This window comes from Labrus mixtus, chromosome 13 (assembly GCF_963584025.1).
Source record: "Labrus mixtus chromosome 13, fLabMix1.1, whole genome shotgun sequence".
In the NCBI taxonomy this organism is placed as follows: Eukaryota; Metazoa; Chordata; class Actinopteri; order Labriformes; family Labridae; genus Labrus; species Labrus mixtus.
In genome coordinates this window covers 16,201,693-16,227,000 of record NC_083624.1, presented here as the reverse complement: position 1 = coordinate 16,227,000, position 25,308 = coordinate 16,201,693, and the positions used below count along the sequence as shown (strand labels likewise).

Here is a 25,308-nt window from a genome sequence, read left to right as displayed (position 1 = left end):
TCCTGTTCCAGGTTGTCGTCCCTTTCTCAAAATCTACCAGGCCATGCAGCCCGTGTACACATCTGGGATCTAGTAAGTCTTAAAGCATGCTCACACTCCAACGCTTTTACAAGATTCCTGGGATAGCAAGCTCGTAATGGCTCAATAATAAAAAAAAACCTGATTTTCCTTTATAGCCTCTCCCTTAACTCTCCTGCCCCCCAATATACACATACAGTGTCCCTCTTGCCAGTTTCCTCTCTGTGCTTGCCTCACATTATTGTATTTAGCTAGCCTCCCCAGCTCGAGGCTCTTGTTTCCCCACTGTAGATCCTTCAATCACTTCTATTATTATTTGTGACCTGAGAGCCAATGAAACAAGCAGACAGGCATCTGTGTGGACGCCTGCAGGGGTTTCCTGTCAGAGGACCCTGCTGGTTCTCAGGGCAAGGCAGGAAATAATGGATTCTGTGCTTTACTGCTGTTGTTTTGGGCTGAGGTGAAGGGAGAGGAGAGGACAGGAGGGGAGAGGAGAGGACAGGAGGGGAGAGGAGAGGAGAGAGGAGAGGATACAGGCTATATTTAAGCAATTAAAACATACAGTAGACAGGTTACTATATGGTTCAGTAAGTCTTTGAGAACCATAAGATATGCCTATTAGTGGAAAAACATCTTTCCAGATTTCCATACCTAGAAGTCCTATTTGTTCACTTACACCAATTATACCAACCAATTAGAAGATTTCAATTTGTCATCCATTGCAGCTAAGTTGAATAACTTTCAAATGAAGGAGTAGGAGACTCAGTTTGGCCAACTTTGGCTACTACTAAGAAGAATACATGAATGGTTAAAGGAGCAAAGTTAACTGTTGTATGTTTAGTCATTTAAAAAAAAAAAAAGCTGGCCTCATGGCTACTGTGTGAAGCCGAGCGTGCTACAGTTGATCTGTTAATACGTCATCCATCCTTACAACAGTGTCAGATCTATAAACACATCTACAGCATGAACAATAACTATGTGTGCACATGTTCTAGACTTCCGGACTGTCAAACCCCTTAAAGCCCGCCCTCCTCCTCTTCCTCCTCCACTTTCTCTCACATGATAACCATTAGCACTCTGCAGCCTTTGATCTGACTCCCCCACTTACACAATCATGGTGACAGTAATACCCCAAATTAGCTCCGCGCTGCACCGTGGTTACACTTTGTGATGGTAAATGAGGGAATTGGTGTAGATGATGATCATGCACACATTGTTATTCCCAGACAATCTGGACTGTATTGTGATGATTTTATCAGCAGTGATGACAGAGGCGGGTTTGTTTTCTAACATGTTGTTGCTTCTTTTTCCTTTTGCAGTAATGTCCAGGGGGACAGCCAGACCAGCATCTGCATCACCATTGAACCTGGACTTCTCCTGAAAGGGGACATCCTGGTAAGAAGTGCACAGATAAACTGGACAACAGGGGCATATGTGTGAGATCTAAACCTAGTGTCACATCTGTACAGTTCAACCTGGAAACAAGAATTTAGAGACACAGCTGGGGAACATTTTTTCTAGTTAACTCTGAAATGTGAAGCCAAGAACGGACAAAGTTTATTGTCTTTATTTTTCCAGTGTTTTACATCTAGCAGAGAGAAGGAAAATAAATGGATGTTAAATGACAATTAGCATTAGCCTGCCAATGAAAACAGCTGCAGAAATGCACAGACTCCATACATAGTTTTTTTTTTTTTATAGTTTATTAGTAATAAGGGAATCCTGTTGGTTTTTCCAAACGTACGTTGGCTGTGTGTACTGATCGCATGTGCCGTAGCAGTTTATAGGATCCATTCATAGAAGAATGAGGGCTGTAAAATCCTGGGGGAAGACAGTTGGACATGGTCCTATACCTCAGGTTTATGGACCCTCATTAGCACACAATATGTTTTCTGGAAACTATGACGTCAAAACAGCCGCGTTCTTCCTGTCCAACAGCGTCTCTAATACACAGGATACCAGTTTAAATTACAGTTAAGAGTAAGCTGCATGTTTGATAGATGTTTTTTTATTCTTTTTGACAGATATTTTTCAATTTGGCGACCATGTGCACTTTAAAAAGGATCCTTGATTAAAAACAGGCATTAATGATCCTTTGTTCAGGAGCTCAAGCAGAAAAAGTGCAATGTCAGCAAAGTTTCCACCTCTGCTGTAATTCAGGCCGTAATGTTATCCATGAGATGTCCTCGGAGCTCATAATGTCAGCGCGGAGACTTCCCCACGAGCACTTACACTGTGCTCAAGGCCGTTCTGTTTTTGCCCTTTCAGAGCTGAACTCACAGTATATCTCATCCTTTATTTAAGACGACTAATGGATTCTGCTGAATGCGTCATCAGAATAAGCTGTGGCTGCTAAAGCTCGTTATTTTGCAGACAAGACAAAGATATGGCCTTATGGACGAAGCGATAGTCAGCAAGGAGTGTGTTCAGGCATTAAAAACTGCACCACCATGTGTTTGTGAAGTTGTGTGGTTTTCTAACTGCCAGGAAATAAACTGCAGTAATTAGAGATCAATTAGATCACAGAAAAATCGGGTCTTGTTTGGTTAAGGAAAAGAAATATTTTGTCATAAGAAAAAAGTCAAAATCTTAAAAGGAATAGCTCAAGATTTTGGTCAATTTACTTTGAGGAGATCAATACCACTTTCATGTCTGTACTGTTAATATGAACTGAAGCCAAAGGAAAGTAAACTGAGACGAGCAAAAACAAAGTCATATCAGAAATAATCAGTTCGGCCTCTCACCAAGGTAAAAACAAGATGCATTCAAGCCCCTTTAAAGCTCTCTTATTAACACATTTTCATATTCAATCTGAGCCAGGCTGGCTGGTTCCCACTCCTTGTCTTCGTGCTAAGCTAGCGGGCAGCTGGCTAACGGTAGCTTCAAATTTAGCGTACCGACATGAGAGGGACAATCATTTTCTAATCTAACTCTTGGCAATAAAAGCACCGAGTTAATTTCCCAGATGTCTAAAGCTGATTTGTTTCTCATGAAGGGGTCTCAGCTGAAAACACGTCACACCTCCAAAGGCAACATGTAATCTTGAAATTACTGTTTTACTCCTTCAGTTTTTCGTTTCACATACTTGGCTCGCCAGTTTTGTTTCCCTCATGAAACGGACCCCTCTGTGGGAGGTTCTCCTCATCCCAGAAAGCCGCTCTAAGCCACTGGATATTCTGCTTCGCCTCCCTCTCACTCTCAATCCTTTATTTGCTTGTTTGGATTTGGGAACGTTATATGTTTCCGTCTTACTTGGCCCCCACAAGTAGAAAATAGGTTTAGGTGGAAAGCAAGTCAGTCCCACATTCCTCAAACATCACATTGAAATCAAGATTTAGTCGATGCTTTCTGGTCAAATCTCCAGAAATATGTCAAAAGAAATGTTTCTGTGGCCTTAAAAATGCTCGCTTTGACTTTACAAGTATAGGATGCTTTTCAGTTCCTTAGTTTTTATTCTTTCCAGCATCCGTTTGGGAGCTTCAGGCTGAGCTGGGGTGAATATTCCTCCAGTACCTGTAAATGTGAGGTCCTTGTAAAACACTAACAGGTCCTGGCTGCCCAGCGGGGACACAGCAGGAGGGCAGGAGGAGGTTTTCCTGTGTGGAGTTTAAGTGTTGCTCTTAAAGCTGTTTGTGTTGGGAGAAACAGTTTGGAGAATAATGCATGTGGAGAGGCTTTACATTAGCAGGGAGAGAGATATACTGTATATATATATAAAAAAGCTCTTAAATGTTTTTTGTTGCTCTGAGTTAGAAAGAGGGAGCACTGAATCAAGCTGGCATGTCTCTGGCTCAGTTTCACAAACATTGGTTCATATTACGTTTACTTCATACTTAGAGTGCATCGGCATGAAAGACATAGACTGTCATAGAATGTCAAACTATATATTTTTTTATTGCGATTATTTGCTACATTTCAGTCATTAATTGTGATTTATCACATTTAATCGCATGTTTGAAATTCCATTATTTCGCATTTAAAAATAAAAATTGTTAGGCTTTTATTTTGAGTTTTTGTACTGTCTTAAAATTAGATTACTTTACATGCTGTTTAATATAAACCGTGCTTTTATTTTGAAATTAAGTAAGGACCTTTTGGTAGATCGAAGGTTACAAAATGAAGTCTTAAGGTTTAAAAAAAGGAACTCGTTATAGATCAAAATCTAAAGTTCATGTCTCTGTTTAACATTTTGTGTCTCTTCTCCCTCCAGCTAAAGTGCTACCACAAGCGTTACCGCAGCCCGTGCAGAGATGTGATATTCAGGGTGCAGTTTCACACCTGTGCTGTTCATGACCTGGGGATAGTGTTTGGGAAGAACGAACTCGATGAGACATTCAAAGGTAAGAAATTATGATCTGTGTGCAAACAGTCAAATATGACTTAAAGGTGGCATTCCCTTTTTATGTTGTCTGCTGAAATGATGAAGCAGTTATCGATGATGTGCAGTTAATAATGCCTCTTTTTGTTGACTATTTCCTGTGTGCAGATGACAGATTTCCAGAGTATGGAAAAGTGGAGTTTATTTTCTCCTTTGGACCAGAGAAAATTCATGGTGAGAATCAATGTGTCTGATGTTCTTGGTGCACGGGGACTTTTCTTACCAGTTGTATTTTAATGTTCATCCTGATTTGAAACATATTTAAGCTTTTAACAACAAAATATTGACAAGTACAAACAAGAATCATGAAGGAGGGAGGGTAATGACTTACAAAATTACTGTGACTGGATTTTAACCAGGAGCATTGCCGGTGGTACAGGTCTTAGCCAGACCAGTTGGTTATTGTTTATTGAATTAAGCCAATCAGTCATAAATGTAATTTTGTCATAAAGGGGAGGAAAAGAAATCAACTTAAATGAGTCATTTTAAAGTGAATTAAAAGTCGATTCTTCTATTGTAACTCTGTGAGTGTGATTTGTGAGTTTCTTCCTCGTGATCTCATGACATTCACGTCGTCTGCTCCATCTTTTCGTACTTCTGGTCAAGGTGTGGACCACCTGGAAAACGGGCCAAGCGTCTCGGTTGACTACAACACGCAGGACTCCCTGATCCGCTGGGACTCGTATGAAAACTTTAATCAGAGTTGTGAGGACAACACAGACGGTAAGTGCAGCTGGATTACAGATTTTGCAACGAACTGTGCAGGTTCCATCTTGTGTACAATGAGTACAGCACACAGACTGCAGGAGTAGAGTCCAAACATTATAACATGTGACCTCTTGAAGCAGTTTGAGATGCAGATCCTGAAGTGTCATCTTAGTGATCAGCTTTCAGATTCTGATAGATGAAGGAGACTTACTCAGAGATGAGTTTTTGACCTTGTTGCACACTCACTGCGATTCATCATAAATATACATATCCCGTCAGACACATATACTTACACACAGAAGTAGACCTCCTACTGCCCCCCCTCTTGTTTGTTGTAGAGTTAACAAGGTGTTAATTACACCAGCTCTTTACAGCCATGCTCCATATAACCACTTATGTGCAATAATGTCTTGAGAACTTGTGTTTCTAACTTCATCTGAGGAAGCACATGATAAAAAAAAATGAACCACAAATTGAATGAATGTTTCTGCATGTGACCCATTAGCTCTGGATCAGTTTGGTCCAAACAGCTTCATTAGTGCTCGTCATCAGCTGTCAGTGAGTAGATTATGCGTCTGAAATGTATTTGAAGAGGCTCCCTCTGTGTGAACTTGTAGGTGAAAGAGCACTTTAGATGAATGTTTTGTAAACAGTACATGTGTCTGTGGAAATGCATCGTGGTGTGCTCGACAGAAGTTGTGATCCTATTTTAGTTTCTCCCTCAAGCGCACACACATGAACATCATGTAACCACTCTGACCTCGGTAACAAAGCTGTTGTTGTGTTTCTGCATGACACGGAGCAAAGATCCATCCTGCCTCCTAATGGAGTTTAAAGACTCTTTTCACAGTTTCTTCTCTTTAAAGCTCCCACACGACAGGGTCAAACTGAAGTCACATACGAGTTAAACACGTATCGAATGTGTCATGGGTAAAGACACAGGGTAGCAGTTGTGTATATAGTTATATGTATGCTTGAGCCTTTTTGTTTCTTTCTGTATTGTTTGGATCACATTGTGGCTTAAAGTGTTGTTTCGCCCCATGCAAATATCTAAAATCACCCAAATCAGCATTACGAGGTTTCCCGCTGTCCTGGATGGTGGTGGTAAATCATATTTTGAAAAGAAGGAGAGACTTCAATTGTGGTGGGATTATGGCCGCTGAGAAGCCAGAGGCCCTGTGGGACCCGAGTGCAGTGCGAGACATTCCTGGGTCGAGCCACAGGCATGGACAGAGCCTTCCTGTGGAGGGAGCGGTGGTCACTCTGTGACCAAAGTGCTGCTTTCTCTGCCACCCAAAAAAAGGAAGCTATACTACGCCCTCCGTGGTAGCAGACGGGCTGGGTTGTTATGTCTTCAAAGTACAGAAAGTGTCAGAATGGTCTGTTTTGTTTTTATGTGAGCTGGAATAACTGTACGCGTGTCCTAGATACTCTGATATTGATTTCTAACAGTGCTTGTCATGTTATGTTTTACAAATATCTTTGTTAAAGAGAGAGTAATATAGTCTGGTGAATGATTATAGATTTGCCCTGTTCAACTTTGAATCATGATGTTCTGTTACTGTGCATACGTAGACATTAGTAGATTTCATCCTGCAACGTCTCACATTGATTTTTGCTGTCCAGTACATCGAGTGGTTTAGGTTTTGTAAAGCACCTGTGGAGGATGTGACTAGTATTGGGGGGGGGTCTGTAGCTCAGGATGCTCAGTGGGATGTCCATTAATGCTAAGATCAGCTGCTTGCTAATATATTTGTGTGAGCATTGTAATATATTCTGATAGTTAGAACGTTGCATGTAGACCTCTGTGTCAATTAAGAAATGTGAGTGAACGGGTTGAATGAAATTCAATTGAAGTACTCCGAGTGGTCAGACCACGAGAAAGGTGAAAGTAAGTGCAGTCCATTTGACGATTTAGTCAGTGGTGGTTTTACCTTCTTTACCACCTCTTGTGAGGGATGCAACATACACATCTGTGAGTGTATTGGGATGTATTCAGATGTTTATTCTGGTAAAATCGCCACATCACATTGTAGAAAACAGAGCCACATGTTAGGTTCTGCATTCATGACATAATTTAAGTAGAATTCAAATAAATGTACTTGTTCAAGCTTCATTAAGTTGAATGGCCTCTTCTAATGTAAAAATAATTACACAGCACTGATTGACATAAGTATTTAAAGGTTGTGGCTGTTCAAAGAGCAAATGTATTTATTTATTGCGCATGGTTATTATAGTGATAATAGTGAATCATATTTGATTTTATATTCACACGTTAAGTTTTTATTTGCTCAGTGCATATATACTGTATATATTTTTTAAATTGTTTCCAAGCCCAATGTTCACATTTTCCCTTGAGAGCAGAAACTTTGAAAGAGCAGACACGAGAAATACTTCAGTAAAAATGCCTCAAAGTTGTACTGAAGTACAGTATGTAGAAGAGAAGTATAGTGGATGTCTTTCTACCAAAAAACAAGATGCTGGCAAATACGAAACAATGAATATCATTGTGGTACAATAACTTAACTTTGTCCTAAGTACAGACTACACTCTCTCCAGGAACTTCAAAATAATGTATTTTTTTTAAAAGTGAAGTGGTGATGTTGAAATGTACTGGATTCTTTAGTGATGGCAACAAGCGAGCATTGAGTGCAAGTTAAATGACAGTTTGTAAAATTACAAAGTGGCTCGTTGCAGACACTTTCTTGCTGGATATTTAATGTCCCTACGTCTCCCTTAGGGTGTTCATTGGTCTCCCAGACAGCCAAAAGGTCAGAGGTTACTTGGCTACCTTTTATCACTGCCCATAAAGTGTACACCCCCACACTCAGCTTGAAATAGGCTTTTCTAAAATAGAACAGGTGTAAGTCTCCTCTCATTCTATGTCAGTCGAGGTGGTTTGTCTGTGTGTGTGTGTTTATCTGAAGTCCAGCCCAGTCCAAGCTGTCTGCTATGTTCAGTCATATGATGGTGATACTGTGGTCGAGGCTTCATTTGTCTCACATAAATGAACACACTTCACCTTTGGACAGGAGCAGAAACGCATGAAAAGTGAGCATACGCAGAGATGCACTCAAAAACAATCCCAAGCTCTTAATTGCTACTCTGAAATCTTGAGACTTAGAGGATACCCATAAATATCTTTTTGTGACATGTCTTCATTCTCCAGTACACCCAGAGTGATACACAGTGTAAACGGGCGTAGCTTGGAGATAGCACTTAAAACAACAGTCAAACATGCTTCTCTCTCACAGAAACGAGAGAGAAAGGGGTTTCCAGGAAACTGGAGTCCATCTATCATTTGGCTTCACACTTGTTAGTGCTGAAAGGGCGATTAGGTCCTCTCACAGAGTGGCTTTTAGAGCCGAGAGGATGTATATCTTCACAAGTGTTAGAAAACAAAAGCCATGGTTGTGGTTGGGTTGTCAGCATCGCGACTGCTTTTCTTAGGAAAGAGCTCAACTTACAACAACTTTTCTGCCCTCTCTTCTTATCGAGGCATTGCATGAAGCTTAAATTATACGGCCAATGTTTTGTTGGGATCAACATTGAGTAAGTCCTGTCTATGTGGTCGTTGGTTTCCAAAGATTGATGTTGATGTTCATTGTGTTTATTCCGCAGAAAACAGCTACAGTTGCTGTGGGGGAGTTTCAGCTCAGGGATTCTTGTCGTGCCTGCACCTTGCATAAACACAGCAAGAAAAGATCCTAAACTTCACACTTGCACAATAAACCATGAACACAATGAATGAGGCGTACATGGATTTAGAAAGTGTATCATCTCATGAGCAAATCAAAATAAGTCATAAACAAGGATGATCTTGTCCCTTATGACCTGTTGCTGCAAAGTGAGCAAAACCTTAAAAGTTAACTAATTCAAACTTATTTTTAATGAGTAATCCAGATCTTCTATCTAAGTCTCTGGAATCCATGAAATGACTACAAATAGCCTTACAAAATGCAGCAGGCTTGGTCGGATGCCTTTTTGGATTTATGGTCATTACTCAGTACATGACCATTTTCTATCGAAGATGAACTTTTATACATCAAGTGTCTCTTACTATATTGAAAGTTTTTTTATGTAACCCTGCGACACGCCCGAGCTTCGATGTTGAGACTTAACACCTGAAAACAAACGTCAGGAAAACTGTGTGAAACGGAGGGGGAAGGGAAGCTCTAGTTCTGTTCTGTCCGTTCATTTTGTCAGCTCATGTTGACGGTGATTTGTAGACTGAAAGACCCTGGTGTTTGTGTTTACGTTCAGTACCAGTGATGAACTCAGCAAATACACTTGGCTGTACTTGTGTACAGTCTCTGATCTACGAGGGTGCAAAAGCATGCATTGCGCCCCCATTTTAAATTTCTGCACCCTCATTTCAATGGACGCAAAAAAAACAAGAATAGGTCTTTTTTTTTTTTACCATATGTAATCAAGGCTTTTGAAATGACAACAGTGACTCGGATCGTGGTTACTACATCCATGCTGTGATGATCATGACAGGTGCACGTGACCTTTCTGTTCACCAAGGACCACATGAGGGACCTTCGCTATTGTTCAGTGCTGTTGCCGGTCGCCGTAGCTGCTGCACCACCTTTAATCTAAGTGGTTTTGTAGGCTACTAGAACTGGGCCTGTTTGTGTACTCTGTTCATTTCGATGACACTTTGTTTTTGTATGACAGCACTTTAAACCTCATTTTTCTAGTTCTAAACTTTGGCCCCGGTAAAAAGCAATCATTATTAAATTGGCATTAAACACTAATTAAACCCCCACTTCAAGTTCTGAGAGATTCCTCTTCCTCTCCTCCGAGGAGTCTGAGGAGTTAAAGTCAGACTCTTCCGCTGGACTGTGAAGCTCTTTTGTGCCCAGACTCACAGGAGGAGGAGTGACAGAGAATGTCAGTGTGGGTTTGTGCATGCTGCTGTTCTGCGCAGACAGACTGTCTGTGAGAGTTACATGGTGGGTCAATGTTTAGAGGGTTTGTGATATCCTGCTTTCTGAAGTGTTGATAGCTGTTGAAGAACCTGTATCCAGTCTGCCCTCCGCTGGTCTTTTAATCGTTGGAGAGAAAAGTTGTCACAGATTGAGCAGCTGATGTCTTTAACAACATGTGAGTAACACACTCAGGACTGTAGATTCACGGAAAACCAGAAACTGTATTTCCACTTGATCTGTGAATGTACTGACTTAATTATTGACATCAGGTTTACCATTATCTAATCTTTTTTTTACAGTTTCAACTACTCTGTTGTGGAACTTTTTCCTGTAAGTTTAATCTTTTACAAATGCTTTAATCCAGTAATCATGAAACATTGAGGCACGATGCAGGCACTTAGTCTGTTTAAAGTTACTCAGTTCAGATTCATCAGGCTTGGCTCTTTTGTTGTCATTTTGGCCATTAATCCTGTTGGGAATAACAGTATTGTACTCACTTGGTTAACTGCTGGGATCTGGGACAGGGATGACAAGAAACACAAATGTGCAAGACACTACATTTGGAAGTAAAAATAATGCAAACAGTGTAGCATTTAAGATTTTCCAAAGTCACTTCATGGTTTAACTCTGTTCAGAATTTATATTTACAAAAAAATTATGATGAAACACTATTTTATTGAAGTATGCATAACGATTCTCTATTTTAACTCATTACAGGTATAACCTAAGTGGTCTCCTTGTTTTTTTCTTTGTAAGCTTATTTTCTGATGACATTAAGTACATGTGTATCCAAAGTCCAATAAGCATTTCCCTGTGTGAAGAAGGGGGAGCCCAGGTGTGTGTGTGTGTGTCTCTGTCTTAGCATTGTTTTGCCTCCTCTCACCAGGAGGTTTGTGCTTCCTCTTTAATCCCTGACACATTAGTCAGAGTGAGACGGCGATGTCCCCAGCCTTAATTCAACAGACGGGATGAACTGACCGCGTCTGCCCTGTTGGGAACAGATTGTTTGTTTGCTGCATTCTTGAATCAGAGAACAGGGATCAAATGAGTCAAGTCAAATTTGAGTCTGTGTTTGTGTTGCCTGCTGAGTTACAGACAGGGGTGGGGTCAGGGGAGGTTACGTAATCTTTATGGAGATAGAGGTTGTTGCAACAAAATGACATCACTGATGAGACTGTTGTGTCTCAGTGGATGACCGAGACTGAAATCTCCCTTTGGCCTTAGAATAGTTTAGAATAGAATTACAACTGTCAACAGTGAAATATCAGAAATACTTGTACTGAAGGAACAGCTTTTATAGATATTTCTAAAGTTGACTCATTAAGATGACATGTTTCTTCAGGTACCCTATGCTTAAATAAATTAATAACGCTGTAAAGGCAATTCAGATGTATAATTATTAAAGTTAACAGGGTATTTGTGCATTTTTAAACCAGGACCCCATTTTATATATTTTGGTGTCAAAGTGACCAAGAGGAAGTAGAAGTTTAGGAATGACCGTTGTAGATTAATTGACCAGACAGCAGCAGATTAGAAACCTCGTGGGGGCAAAGGCCGCTAATCAGGATACATCCTCTAAAAAGACACGCTCAGATTGCTATAAAACTGTCTGACAACATAACAGAAATAATCCATACCATAGAGGACCTCTATGGTGAAAGAGAGGTCCTCTCTTTGAAACTGTTTTTTAAACCAGGAAGTTTTGTAGACAAGGCTAGTTGACTACCATGACAAAAGCCTACATCTAATGGAGCAGTGTGAATGTGTTGCTGTTCTAACACTGGCTCAACCAGGGAGTTTGTTTGTGTTATTTGTGTTGTGCAGGATCCAAGAAACACCAAAGTCCCACATCATTACACACAAACAAACAAACCAGTCCAAAGCAGTGGTTAACCAGGAACAACTCTGCTCTTCTAATCAAGTCTCTTGGCAATGTTAACAGCTCTAACTATCAAATAGCCTATCTCTGAAGGGACTATTTCTGTGATGTTGTCACACACTTACTTATATCACTTATCCACTGATATGCTAAGATTGCTATTGAAGCATTTACTGTTTAGTGGCCTACTTTGATTGGGCATATTTGCCCTTTTTAACTTGCAGCCGATAAAGCCTGTCTTGAAGATATTTACTGGAGCAAACAAGTTTCTTTTTAAAACTGTTAGTGAATAGGCTGACATTTCCAAGCACAAGCTCTCAAACAGAAATCTGTGTTGTTGTCAAATCTGTATAGCAATCAGATACCTAGAACGATTGTGTAGGGAAACTCTTTTGCATTGCCTCCTACCTCAACATCAGTGGGAGTGATGTAGTGAGGTGATTACTTGATCTAGATTCAACTGGTTGCTCATGGATCCATCCCACAGTTGATGGTAGGTTTCACTGTTGAGCTACTCTGCAGATGTTTTCATTGGAGCCGTGTTGTTCTAGTTAAGTATTTGTCATGAATAAATGAGATGAACTTCTAAATGTCTGTGTAAATTAAAAATGACTGTAGACATAAGACCTTGGAATGCAGTTGTCCACCTCTTGATGCCTACTGGCCTGAATATTGTGATTGATTTCGTCTTACTCTGACAACCTTCCTGATGCTAAAGCCAACTTATTAAATAACATTTTCTAATTGAAAAGTGGACCTATCAATCTATGGCATTGCTCCAAAAAGATGCAGAGGTGAAATGTCTGGTCCTTTGTGTTGTCAACAGACTTCCATGCTATCAGTCCCTCAGTCTGGTCTTAGGCTTTTGGGAGGATTAGTCTGCTTTGACTCTAAACTTTGAACAGCTCTGATTGCATAACAGCCAAGACAGTTAACTCAAGGCCTTCTGGAAAGACTGTATAGGTCACAAAGAGAGAACAAGTGCCTTGTGTTGTGGCCCTGTTTGCACCCTGGCTGTGGGGGCACAGGGGTAGGGGTTTTTGCCAGGCTACAGCTACTGACCATGACGTGTTTGTGTGCTACACCAAAAATAGAGCTTTTCAGACACAGGATTTTTTAAGGTTGTTTGCACTCCCATCACATTCAGTCCTTAAAGCTGCATCCAGGAAAATATGTGGTGTACATGTAATTGTGCACTGCTATGGCTTAGGTATAGTAGAGATCTTTGCAATCCATGGCTAATCCTTGGGGAAAGAGTGCTAATTATCTGCTGTCTATAATGTGTGGGAATGAATGAGACTTCTGTTAGCTCCTCTTGCATGCAGCTTTAGTCCAGCTGTTTTCCAGACATTCTGTGTCCCTCTTTCTTTTTCTCCAGTCATCTCTACACAGCTGATCTGGATATAAATGCCACAGAAAAGCCAGGACATTATTAATAATGCCACAAGTTGCTTCTCACATGATCTGCACTTAATCTATCTTTAATCCAGTATTAATGCCATTGCCATGTAGTAGGAGGACCCTAATCAAAATTTCCCAGTATCTAGGCTTAACTTGGCTACCTTTCACATGCAATATGTTTAAATGCAGTTACGTCTGTGATTTAATTGGAATACTGTCCTTGTCCCAGTAAACATGCACTGATGGAGAATCGATTGATTGACAGGAAAATGTCTGATTCCACTACAGTAGGTGGTGATATACCCCCTTTCAGCTAGCTACAATTGGACCTTCTGTTTGACCTTGATAACCTTGATAAGTTAGTAAACGGCAAAGTGGTGGATTAATGTCCAACAGTAAAACATGGACAAGTTCATAGCTCTGTGCATTTCATACATTTTCTATGCTTTACTTACTTACTTTACCAAATGTGATGCACGCTATCCCTCTAGCTTATGGTGAAAACCCGAAAGCAAATGACAACGCAACTTCTGCTATGCTATGTACTTATGCAGTATGATTTCTGGGTCAAAACTAGCCTGGGTCCAGTTTGGGTCCAATAGTGGTGTATACAATCAAGAGTTAATCAAACTCCATCCGCATTATCTAAGTGTGATTGTCTGATGTTGTTATTGTCCTGAGCCAAGGGTTGGATGGACACATGTACAATACAAGGAAACAAGGAACATGTTTTCAGGATCAACTGAAAGGCTTTCATTTAGGCTCTGTAGGGAACACTTGCCTCTCCTCCTTCGTTATTTTCTTTGCTTTAAAAGAGAGATCTATTCCTGCACCGGTTTTCTGTTTTGATGTCATAAGAGAGTGTTCTTCACTTCATGAGAAGCAATGCTTGGAAAGGCAGCCAGTAACATCAAGGGACAAAAACAGGGCCAAGTCTTTTTTTCTCTATTGTGCATCTTAATCATTTGCTTTGGAATTGCAGAGGGTGTCACAGGGTCAAGTCTGCACCCAAATTCAGCCTGTTATGGACGTACTTAAGGCTTATTCATGTGCTACTACAACACAGAGACAGGGGAGGGCAGAGTTGGTGAGGGATCGAGCTTTTGAGTGGAATCCAACTGGTTGTTCATGGCAACCGCATGGATGGGGTGGAAATAGGTAGCAATAAACTCTTCAAGTTTAACACAGTCCTGATCGTCCTTGTATACCTTATGGGCAGATGCAAAGAAGAGACCAGTGGCACAGTGTGTTGCTGAGCATTAATCAGTTTGAGAAATTTGGGTGAAGAACAGTCTGCAACTATTGGATGAAGTGGAAGAAAAATCTGGAAATATTGATTAAGGCTGTGAAGAATTATTATTACTGTAAAAATCTTATTCTTGTAACGTAAAGCATACAAAATCACCACCTAATCTAGTCCAGAGAATACCTCTTAGCTCTGCCTTTTCTCTCTCTTTCTTTGGTCTGTCACTTTTTGTCTTCTGAAAATACTGAAAGGATTCTTGACAGAGCTGTTCCAACGATTCTTCTCAGTGTTTCAACTAATACCTGGAAGTATCTGGTTGGGAACAAGACCAGTTTGTGTCTCAAGCATTTACCAGGATGATGATAAGAGCAAGATATGACAAGAGTTGCTTTGAGGAGAATCTGCATAAGCTATCAAGGCTTTAGGCAAAAATGTAGTGGTTCTGTTTTTGTAGTTTCTTCAGACCATAGCTAGCATGGATTAGCCCATCAAAGCTTCTCCTACCTTTAGAATGAGATAGATCCAGCTCTCCTCATTTGGCCCAAGAAATTATCGCTAGGCAACCCTACTGTCAGGACCCACTGATGACTTTTCCTGAGATGCAAACTCATTTGAAAGGAAAAATAATGTTCTGCATGGGCAAACTGTCAGAAAAGAACAAAACACATGCTATTAATGTTGGTTATGTCAATGACTGCATTTAATTTAGTACAGTGTGGACAAAATCAACAGACTAATACTGGCAACAGGATACAGTTAATGGGGAAGACTTTAATACAAAGACCTTGATGCATTTGAGACATGTGAGATATTGTTTTGATTTAAATCTCAGAAACATATTTTTTGTTCGGTTCAAACAATTAAAACAATTAAGATTTAAGTTTCAGCGAGTAATTAAGTCATATATAGTAATCAATCTTCTCCTGGCTGTTCCACACCACCCTCCATTACCCTTTTCTTTGTTTCCCCAGTCCTAGCAAGTTTGCACTTTCACACATTGATTCTCACTAATCTTTGATGTATATTTAATGAGGTCCAGTGCAACGAGATCCAGTACTTACATTTCACTAAGTGTTTTGGGACTTTGAATGTTGGCAAGAGCTAAACTGTGATATAGAGGACTATAAATCCCGGGGTGGCTCTCCTTTAGTGTATGAAGAAGTTCTACCAAAATTCAATATCTTACATTGACATCATTAGCCTTTTGCAATGTCTTCAGTTATTATAAAAAAATAGTGTTGTATTAAATGAAACATATTGTGGAAGGTATCATGTTTGTGTTTCAGGCACCCGATTTTCTCACAATCAATAGCTGCATTCACATGCATCGTTTGTTTCATACTTATTTGAAGTATTCAGTTTGAAGTCTGCAGATGTACTGTTAACATTGGGTATGATCTAAAAGCATCTGGTGGTGCAATGATGCATTTAATCTGAACAAGAGAACCTTTCATCACCTACACATAAAGGATTGAATCAAGTCGTTAACGATGTTAGCACAAATATCAAGTCAAGAAGAAAGGCAGTTAGTGAAAGAACCAGAGACTTATCCGTTGAAGGATTTCTATGGTCTTCTATTTATTTTGATTGGTAATTTAAAAGGTTTTAACTACCCATCTGCAAATAAATGCATTTTAGGGCTGATTCAGTGTGTCATATGGATAATTTTTATTAGGTTTGGCCATTAAAACCATTTATAATCATAAAAGAAGAACCATTCAAACATAGGCAATGAGTTACTTGCACAGCGATGGCTGTGAAGCTGTGTTGCTTAGTGTTTGGGGTATGCTCCATGATCTCAATGTTGACTTTTATTTCATTAGTCTTCTCTATTGTTCACAAGTCTAATTAATCCCGTTTGGAAGATGTAACAGCCTCTTGTGTAGATCATTTACAAGGCCACAGTGCTACTTTAATAGCCCGTCCTTGAGCCCTCACATACAGTAAGGCAATCCTTTGTTGCCAAATCAATAGTTTAGCCATTAACTTTGACCAAATATGGCATCAGGCTATACTTACAAACTGTTAGACTATATTCTACAGCTACTGCAGACCTGTATTCTCTTTATTGAATGCAAAACACTCTGAGCTCTTGTCTTGTTGGGCTGTTAGTGGTTTTAGGGGTCAAGTCTGGAGGGGACTTCCTCATTCATCTTCTGTTTCATCTTCGCCTTTTTCAATGTTGCCCTATTAGCCAGGAGACACGGACCAGCTGTTAAGGAATGCCCGCTCACACACACACGAATCCATACATTCACCGGCAGAGTTGCACATGGTGTTTGTCCATGTAAGCTTGAGGAAGAACATGCTATTTCCGCTGCAAAGGGGGATCTATTGCCACAGAGGTCAGAGCTCAGATTGTGAAGATCAAGAGGTCATGCGGTTGCACCATCTGGTCTGCAGAACCTCAAAATATCTGGCAGCACCTTCCAACCACAACCCTTTCTATTTGTAGAGAAACGTTTTCATCAGAGGAGTTGAACATCTCTAAATATTTTACACCAGTGTCAAACACGTTCGCAAACTGCATCCTGCTGCATCATTTTATCATGATGTTAACTAAATGTCTGATGTTAAACTTAATAAAGAGGATGTAGTGACACAACTAATGAGTCATTCCAGACAGGTCAGGGATGGACCCCGCTCCCCTGCTGGTGTATAATTTGTAAGGCCTGTGGGTTCAGTATCAGAGACATTCAGTTCTGACTAATGTGCTTGGGATCACAGAGCAAGTATCTACCTCCTGGAGAGTATTTAAAAACACACCATCACGCACACAGACACAGTGAGGGGCACAGTCAAAGGTTATTTGTGGAGGATTACGTATATTCATTTCAACCAAATAAAAACAGCAGCAGACATAACACTCAATACAGAAGCAGTCTCAACATAAATAGTCTGCTTGCTATAACAAGTCTCACCAGTGTTAAGTGACGGATTGGATTTCCTGTTGTACAAATGGAGATTCTGTGGATCGCTCGTCAGTCACATCATCTCAAACCTGAAGCCATGAGCATGTTAAGGGGGTGACTAAACCAGCCCAGCAAGCCTCATTCCAGTCATTGCCATCATCATCAGTGTAAGAATAAAGTGAGAGGCGAAGGATGTGGGGGTAAAGAAAAAAAAGGGGGGGGAGAAGAGAGGAGAGACAAGAAGAGAGTTGGTTAACAACCTGAGAGTGAAATGAGGGGAAACGGTATCACAGCCCAGCCCATTATCATGTATTTATGGTTTAACATGATTTAAATGAGGATGAAAAAGGAAAAAGTTGGTGCAGGGGAATGTGAATGTTAAATGGGGCTGTTTTCAAATGTTCTGGTTTGCAATAGTATAGTGATTACATTATAATGTTTACTGACCTCATACTGAAGAGCTCCTAAACTGTGATGGAGGTTTTTTGTTTTGTGTAATGCGTTATTTTCCATTGTCAAACTGTTCGATTTAAACAACTATTGCAAATCATCTACATCTGACTCAGTCATATGTTATCTAATCTTGTGCATTTACCTATAAGATAAAGAACATTTCTTATTCTCACATCATATCAGCAGCCACTCAATGTATTGGTCTATTTTTGACTTGCTAAGCTTTTCTGTTTTCTCCATCTGCCTGCAGCAGGGTGGAGTTTTTGCCTTGCTTCCTAGCTTAAAGAGGAGAGCTTGTTAAATGACTGTTGCTGGACCAAGCAGCTCTTTCCATTACGAGTGTTTTCAACACCAGTGGGCTAAAGCTAAGGAGTGGCAACTGTGTATGTCTGCATGGAACAAATGTTGGAGATGCCACAATTTGTGAAGTGTGTTTTTGTAAAGCATCAAACCTTTTATTTGTGCAGTGGGGGCTGGTAACAACCTATATCCCAAGGAAATAAGTGCTCCAGAGAAGCTAACCTAAAGGGACTGATGTCATTCTATGAAATCCTGCATTGCAAGAGCCTCTTATACCCCTCCGCCCAGTTATACCATCAAACAGGGTGTTGTGATAGACCTCCCACATATGCATACACAGCAGGGACAGCCTTCAGAATAGTGTGAGCCACTGAACAGCGAGCAACAGCAGTTTCTGTCCCGCTCTGCCTGGACAGTTATTCAGGAGAGGGAGGAGAAGGAACACAAACCAAAGCAGACTCTCCCAACTCTTGCTGTTATTCCTAATGTTCCATCCAGAGGGCTTTTCTGAAGGGCTTTGATTGGGACTGTACTGTCGTCCACTGCTAACACAGGTAGGGAAACCTCCTCCTGTGGAGGAGCTATTTGTTTTGACAGAGCTTTCACTAGTTTAAGGTGATTTGCTCATTTGTTTTGGATTAGGCATTGAGGATGGGAAATCAGCTGAGATTTGGGACTGATCATTCTTATTTTGTGATTTATATTTGGCCACATAGCAGGTGATTTTGAAGTAATGAAACGGAGAAAGGTTGGGGAGCTCTGCTTTCACGACTTGTCTATGTTTATCAACTGATGCTTTAAAAGTGTATATGTGTGTGTGTGCGCTCATGTGGATGGGAATGCATGCACAGGCCCTAACTTGATACTTTAGCAGTTTCATGTGCTAAATAAAAATGTAATGATGACTTAATTTGGAGACTCCAGTCTTAGCTTATTTTCAGTGGGGACAACACTGACATAGTGGAGTATTTACGTAAACAGGTAACAAAAATTTGAACGTTTGCATTCAATTTGGACATCTTTTGGCTTATGGTCTGTATTGCTACTGTTATGAAAACTACATTTGTTATCGATATACTAAAGATTAGAGCACAGGTACTATCACAGAGATACGCTGCACGACCAGCTTTTGATGCTGACGGAAAGACCATCATCAGACCGGACAATAAGCAACCACTCACAAACAGCTTAGTAGTAAAAAAAAAAAAAAAAGCATAAGCTGTGAGTTTTTACAACTTGCAGCAACAAGATTTGTTTCAACCAGCAGCCTGACAGTTAAGTTCCTTCAGTGCGCCATTCCCTTGGCATGTTGCCACTGGTCCGCCAAAGAGACCTTGCAGTACCCAGCCTGTGTACGCCCACCAAGTTCCACTACAGAGCCCAGTATTCACTAAAACTAAGATAGCGATATCTATAACTTATAGGGACAGACAGCTCCTTTGTGCAGCTTCTTTACCAGCTAAAGAATCTGATTATGCATGAGGACATGCCTCATCGTGGGTAATATGGTTTCTTAAGAACTGAAACAGGAAGTATAAAAGGAATTATCCAACGAGGTAATGTAGATTTTTAACGTAATGTTTTGTTATGTGACGTAATTGGGATGAGTCAGCAGAGCTTTTGTTTTGCTTTGGGTGAAGAAAGCCAGGAAAAGCCTCTGGGCCTTCCTTTCTCAGTGAGGCCAGTTTTCCAGTGAGGACTAAATTCTTCCGAATGGGTCACCCTATTTCCTCTTTATTGGAGTGTTGTGATAGATAGATTAGATTTTATGTCAGTGTGCATGGGCATGCAAGTACAGAATGTGTGTTAGTTTAGCATCATGAGTAAATGAGTGGATACAAATTTGGCCATGTCATGTATTTTTTGAGGGAGCATAACTTGTTTACTTTTGTGAGGATCATTAGCAAATCAAATCAACAACTGATTCATCTTCTATTATGCTAATATTTATCAGGTGGCAGAGATTAATCCAATCGACTCTTGAAAGTGCAAGGCAGGCTCCTGTGATTTCATCGTTTTTTCCACAGTGCAAGCCACAAACTCTGCTCATTTCCTGAGGCTGGCAGAATAGGTGGACATGAGCCAGTATTTCATTTAACTGCTGTTTTTTGTTCATGTCCACACAATTTCATGATACCCTCTCTCTATATATACTCTCTATACTAGTTCCTTTCTCTTTGCTTTTTAATGTCTTAATGAATCCTGTGTTTATAACTAGGGGAAACTCCATGGCTCGGAAAATACTAGAGTGACTGCAGAAAGCTGAGTTGTTTTGGATCAGCATCTCATCTCATATACTCTGTTGTACTTCTTTGTTTCAGAAGTTATACACACCGAAGGACCACTGGATGGCAGCCTCTATGCCAAAGTTCGCAAAAAGGAGTCTATTGAAGGAGCAGTCACAGCAAACGGCCTCCCACCCACTGCTGCTGAACATGCCCTACCTGCAGTTGATCATGCCCTGTCAGTGAGCAGCGACTCAGGAAACTCTACTGCCTCCATCAAAACTGACCGAACTGATGAAGCGACAGCAGCACCTCAGACGTCCACAGTGAGCCAGGCACATGTTTCCGTAGGTGAGGAGCTTCACTCAGTCCGTCCTCACACCCCGCCAGCTCAACAACCAATCAGTCCCCAAGAGAAACAGGAGCTGGAGCAGCTGCTGAGTGGATTGGAGGGGCCCATGCATCGGCAGGGCTACCTGTCCACCCCAACCTCTGCTGTTGGGGGAATGCTTCACCTTGTGCCTGCACAGGTCCATGTGAATGGGCACAGTAGCATTGAGCGTGAGACAGACATTTTAGATGATGAGCTGCCAACCAGTCAAGAGGGCAACAGTGTGGACAGTCTAGGGACGTTCTCTTCCACGGATGGACGGGCTACTCCAGCTGATCTTTATTACCAGTCTGAGTCACTTATCAATGGCCAGGACCATGTGCCATATCTAGAGCGCAGCGTCCCAGAGAAGCCTCTGGAAACCGTCCAGAAACAGACTGGCACGTCCGACAAACATGTCACTTTGACCCAAAGTGATTCAAGTCCATCCACGGATAATTACATTGCTAACCAGAATGGCAATTTGTACCGCTCTCAGTCATTTGGTGCAGAGCCAAAGTCTATGCCTCCAGCTCCCACCCGCACCACCAGTAGCAGGGATGCCGTTCAACGTGGTCTCAATGTTTGGCAGCAGTTTGGGGTACCCGAGGAGCCAGTAACTGAAGGCCTCACATTTAGTCCACCTCCCTCTGTAGCCGTGATGCCCAGCCACCACAGCCTCCCACAGTTTCCCCATCGCCACAGTGCCTCCCAGCAAGAAATTGAGCAATCTATTGAAACCCTTAATCTCCTCATGTTGGATCTGGAACCAGGCCGTTCACTTGTGCCAAAATCCCAAAGTGCTCCACTACGGGAAAACAGTGTTGTAGTGACTACTCAGCCGTCCTTCTCCCAGAACCAAACCAGGCCCTCCTACACTCCAGATGCATCAGTCCATACACACTATTCTGGCCCTATGGCCACACTTGCAGGCAACTCTTTACAAGGTCAAATGTCACCTGGAAAGCCCAGTACCCCAGAGCCTACACCTCTTCAGGGATCTTTAAGATACACATCTGAAATGGCTGGATCCTGCCCTTCATCGCAAACACCACCCACAGTAACTGGTCACATCCAGCTCAAGCCCATCAATACCTACCCTCCAAGCGCATTGCCCCAGTCTTCAGAGGGCTCTGAGCCCCTGAGAAGCCCGGCTGCTGCTACAGCAACACCACAGACAAGAGAAAGTGACGCTGATGAGGTCTTCAATGTTGAGGGTCTGGTGGCCCAAAGAGTTGCTGGTAAGAATAATTCTTTAAAGGTTCAGTTATTTCATTTTGATTCTTAGATTAATGTGTGTCTTCAGCACCTTAAACTAAGATTTTTTTTAAAAATTAAATTCATACAAGATTAATGTTATCAATACTTGTGTAATGTTAAAGACTGTTTAGGTCACAGAATTGTCTAGCTGTTGTCTTTATCTTTTCTTGCAAAAAGAGGAAACTTCCCTATTTTGTTATACACAGCGTGGTCAGAAGGATTAATCCAGCACACAATCCTTCTCTAGGCTTGCCTTTCTTAAAGAGTTGTAGCAGTGTTTTATCTGGCAGTGTTTTCACCATTTAGCATATGTATCATTTATTGTCACAGTTGTGGGTTACCTGTTTTTGTAGCAGCAAGTGCTGATCTGTATTTTGATATTAGCCCTTCAGTAAACAAGAATCCCTCTTGTAAAACACAACTGTCCATATCCTGTTTCATGAATGTCACCTCATCAGTTCAAGTACTCAGGCAACACAGGAAGCATTTGCTCCAGTCCAACAGGTTAACAGTCCCTCGATAAGCACGTTAGACGTCCAGCAGATTAGCAAGAAACTGAACAAAATGAACACAAAAAGTGATAGAGTGACAGCTGAGTTACTCTGATAACAGACATCATAAATCAATAACACATGAATTTATAACTTTTTACTGGCATTTAAATGTAGAGAAGAATTTTTAAATCCTCCGTCATTGAGCCGTTTTCAGAAGCAGTGGGGAAAAACTATCTTTACTATATTTCTCTGATGTGGGTCTCTAGGGAGCTTTCACAAATGCATGTATAGACTGATGTACAAACTTTGTTTCCACTTCATTTTCTTTTTTGTTCCTTTAAATTCTTGTTTCATCACTCTTTTCTCTTTCATCATCCATCTTTTTACCCAGAATTCTCGGCTCGTGTCCAAAAAGTCATCCCAATTATGACCTCTTCTCAGTTTGAGCATCGCCGTTCTCACTCCCTCTCGGGTTGGTTCTCCCATCCTGTCTGAGAAGACACTTGAAAAAAAAAAAGGAGAAATCCTTTTTTTTTTTCAAAGTGTTTTCCCAAACCTACTTCAAGTCTGTATCTGTTCTGCCTCTGTGTGTGGTGGGCTTTGGTTTGCATTTAATGAGTTCTCATTTCCTGTTCATGATTAACCGCCCTGTCTACAGCTGCTCATTTTGTCTTTTTATTTCGCTTCCTCCTTTTTATTCATAACATATTCTTCTCTGTCATCATTTGGTTTGCAGAGCATCATCATCAACATCAAACTAACCACTGATTCCTGTCTGCATACATCCTTTCTTAATTCGTGTTTGTTCTGAGTCGGAGTTCTGTACCTCAAAGTTGAGAATTACCTCAACTGTGTGGCTGGAAAAAGAATACCCCGTTGGATAATGTTAAAGTTTCACAAGAACGAGACAGTGAAAGCACAAAGGAGGCTCTGTTTCTTGCCAGGAGAGAGCATGTCACAAGATCCATTTCGCCAAACTCAGGGAACAATACCGAGGCCAGGATACACTGGCCTCATTCAAGGCCGCTTTTTTTCTTGTGCACTATTTTGAAGATTTACAAAGCCAGGACAAGGGACACCAAATCTAGGAGAGAGACTGCAGTCCTAGTTGGAAGCACTACTAAAGCTTAATGTGTCTACTGCAAGACAGAAGACACCAATACAGACAAGATTGATCTGTTTAGGGCACTAGGGCATTATCATTGTTAGAGAGGCAACACAAGATAAAAGTGGAGTGTGAACGCGTTGGAGAAGTTCCTTTCTGTAGTTATCATGAGGTTTTTTTTTACTAAACTAGTAGTATTTACCAAAAATTCAGTGTTTGATTATTAATTTACATATTTTTTAAACATCTTATTGATTGGAACTGACCTTTCAAGGAATGCATTCCCCTCACCTTAGACAACCTCCCTCTGATGCAGATGTGCACATATGGAAACAGTAGTTTCCCTTCCTTAAAGAGAAAAAAAGGATCACCATCAAGGTTATGTTTTTGAAATATACCCCATGTGTATCCACGTGATAGCTGGATTTTAAATAGCTGAGAAATGGGAGGGGAGAAAATACAAAAAAAGTCAGTCCTTGGGAATCTCCAGCTGCCCAGCTGGAAACCATTAGCCGTCGCTCAGGCAACAGCACAGTGTTTGACAGTCCTCTATTGTAGAGCAGTGCATCGGTGGTACATCTGGTTCCCAGATTCCGGGCTCGGTGCATTGGTGGGTGTGTTTCTGTTTGGGGGTGTTGACTACAAGCTTCTCAGAGCTGTCACTTCTAAGATTCTTTAACGAACAACCTGCCAACACCGAGTCTTTTAAAGCTGGAGATCAATCTAACAGATATCACAATGTTTATCATTGATTTATTTTGATTACAGGAAATAATACATTGAGTACATGGATTTATGAAGCACAATCTGATAATTCTAACACAAAACACACCAAATCCTTTATGGCAACTCAGATTTTTATACTATTTTGGCAAAACTTCATACCTGATTATTTAACTCACTTTCCCCCAAACTACTGTATGTGCCAGGATTTCACTCCCTCTCTTCACTGTGCAGCTGAGTGAGGGCGATAGTAATATTTTCACCGTTTCCATAACAGTCCGGGTGTGTCCCTTTTGTTTTTCATTTGTGAAGAGGTCTGTCTGTATTAACCTCAACAAACCTTCATTCACATGTAAAAAATCACCATCAGCTTGTGTACTTTTTTTCAGTTTCCTTCATGAGGTCATTCAACCCTCACTGAAACATTGTTGTACGTAGATACAGAAGAGGAGCTCCAAGAAAGAAACGAGCAGATAGCTCAAGGTCGAGCCAACATATTTCCAGTAAAAGAATTAGAAATATTTAAAAAAAAAAGGAACATTTTGTTTCAGCACAGAGTTTTTGTATTTTCTCTCTTCATTGTTGAATTTACTGCACTTTCCTTCTCTCTCCAATGTGCACTAATCTTGGCCCAAAGAGTAAAGTCAGTCATTGCTGCTTCGGTCAGCATATCATGCTCTGCTGCCCTGACCCGCCACTCAGTGGTGGCATCACATATTAGTTTAAAGCTCTTAACTCAAATCCTGTTTGTTTTATGCCGTTAGTTTTCTCCCTTTTTCTCTGGCAGTGTAAACCAGATTAACTGAAATGAGCTTACTGACTGCTTTGAGGTTCAGCCAGAACTGGCCTGATAGACGCATCAGCTGAAAATATAAACAGGAGTTATTTATTAAAGCTGGAGT

At 40.9% G+C, this 25,308-nt stretch overlaps 1 protein-coding gene across 8 annotated transcripts in view; it reads left to right on the top strand.

Annotated features, from left to right (window-relative positions):
- tns1b (tensin 1b) overlaps positions 1-25,308 on the top strand; it is a 175,481-nt gene that overhangs the window by 134,827 nt on the left and 15,346 nt on the right. For 7 of the 8 annotated variants that reach the window (XM_061053881.1, XM_061053879.1, XM_061053884.1 and 4 more), the window contains 6 exons: positions 12-72; positions 1,338-1,413; positions 4,229-4,358; positions 4,505-4,572; positions 4,999-5,119; positions 20,551-22,065. In XM_061053881.1, the coding sequence (XP_060909864.1) occupies positions 12-72; positions 1,338-1,413; positions 4,229-4,358; positions 4,505-4,572; positions 4,999-5,119; positions 20,551-22,065 (1,971 nt within the window). The remainder of the gene's footprint in view (positions 1-11; positions 73-1,337; positions 1,414-4,228; positions 4,359-4,504; positions 4,573-4,998; positions 5,120-20,550; positions 22,066-25,308) is intronic. The other variant, XM_061053880.1, reaches the window with a different exon arrangement.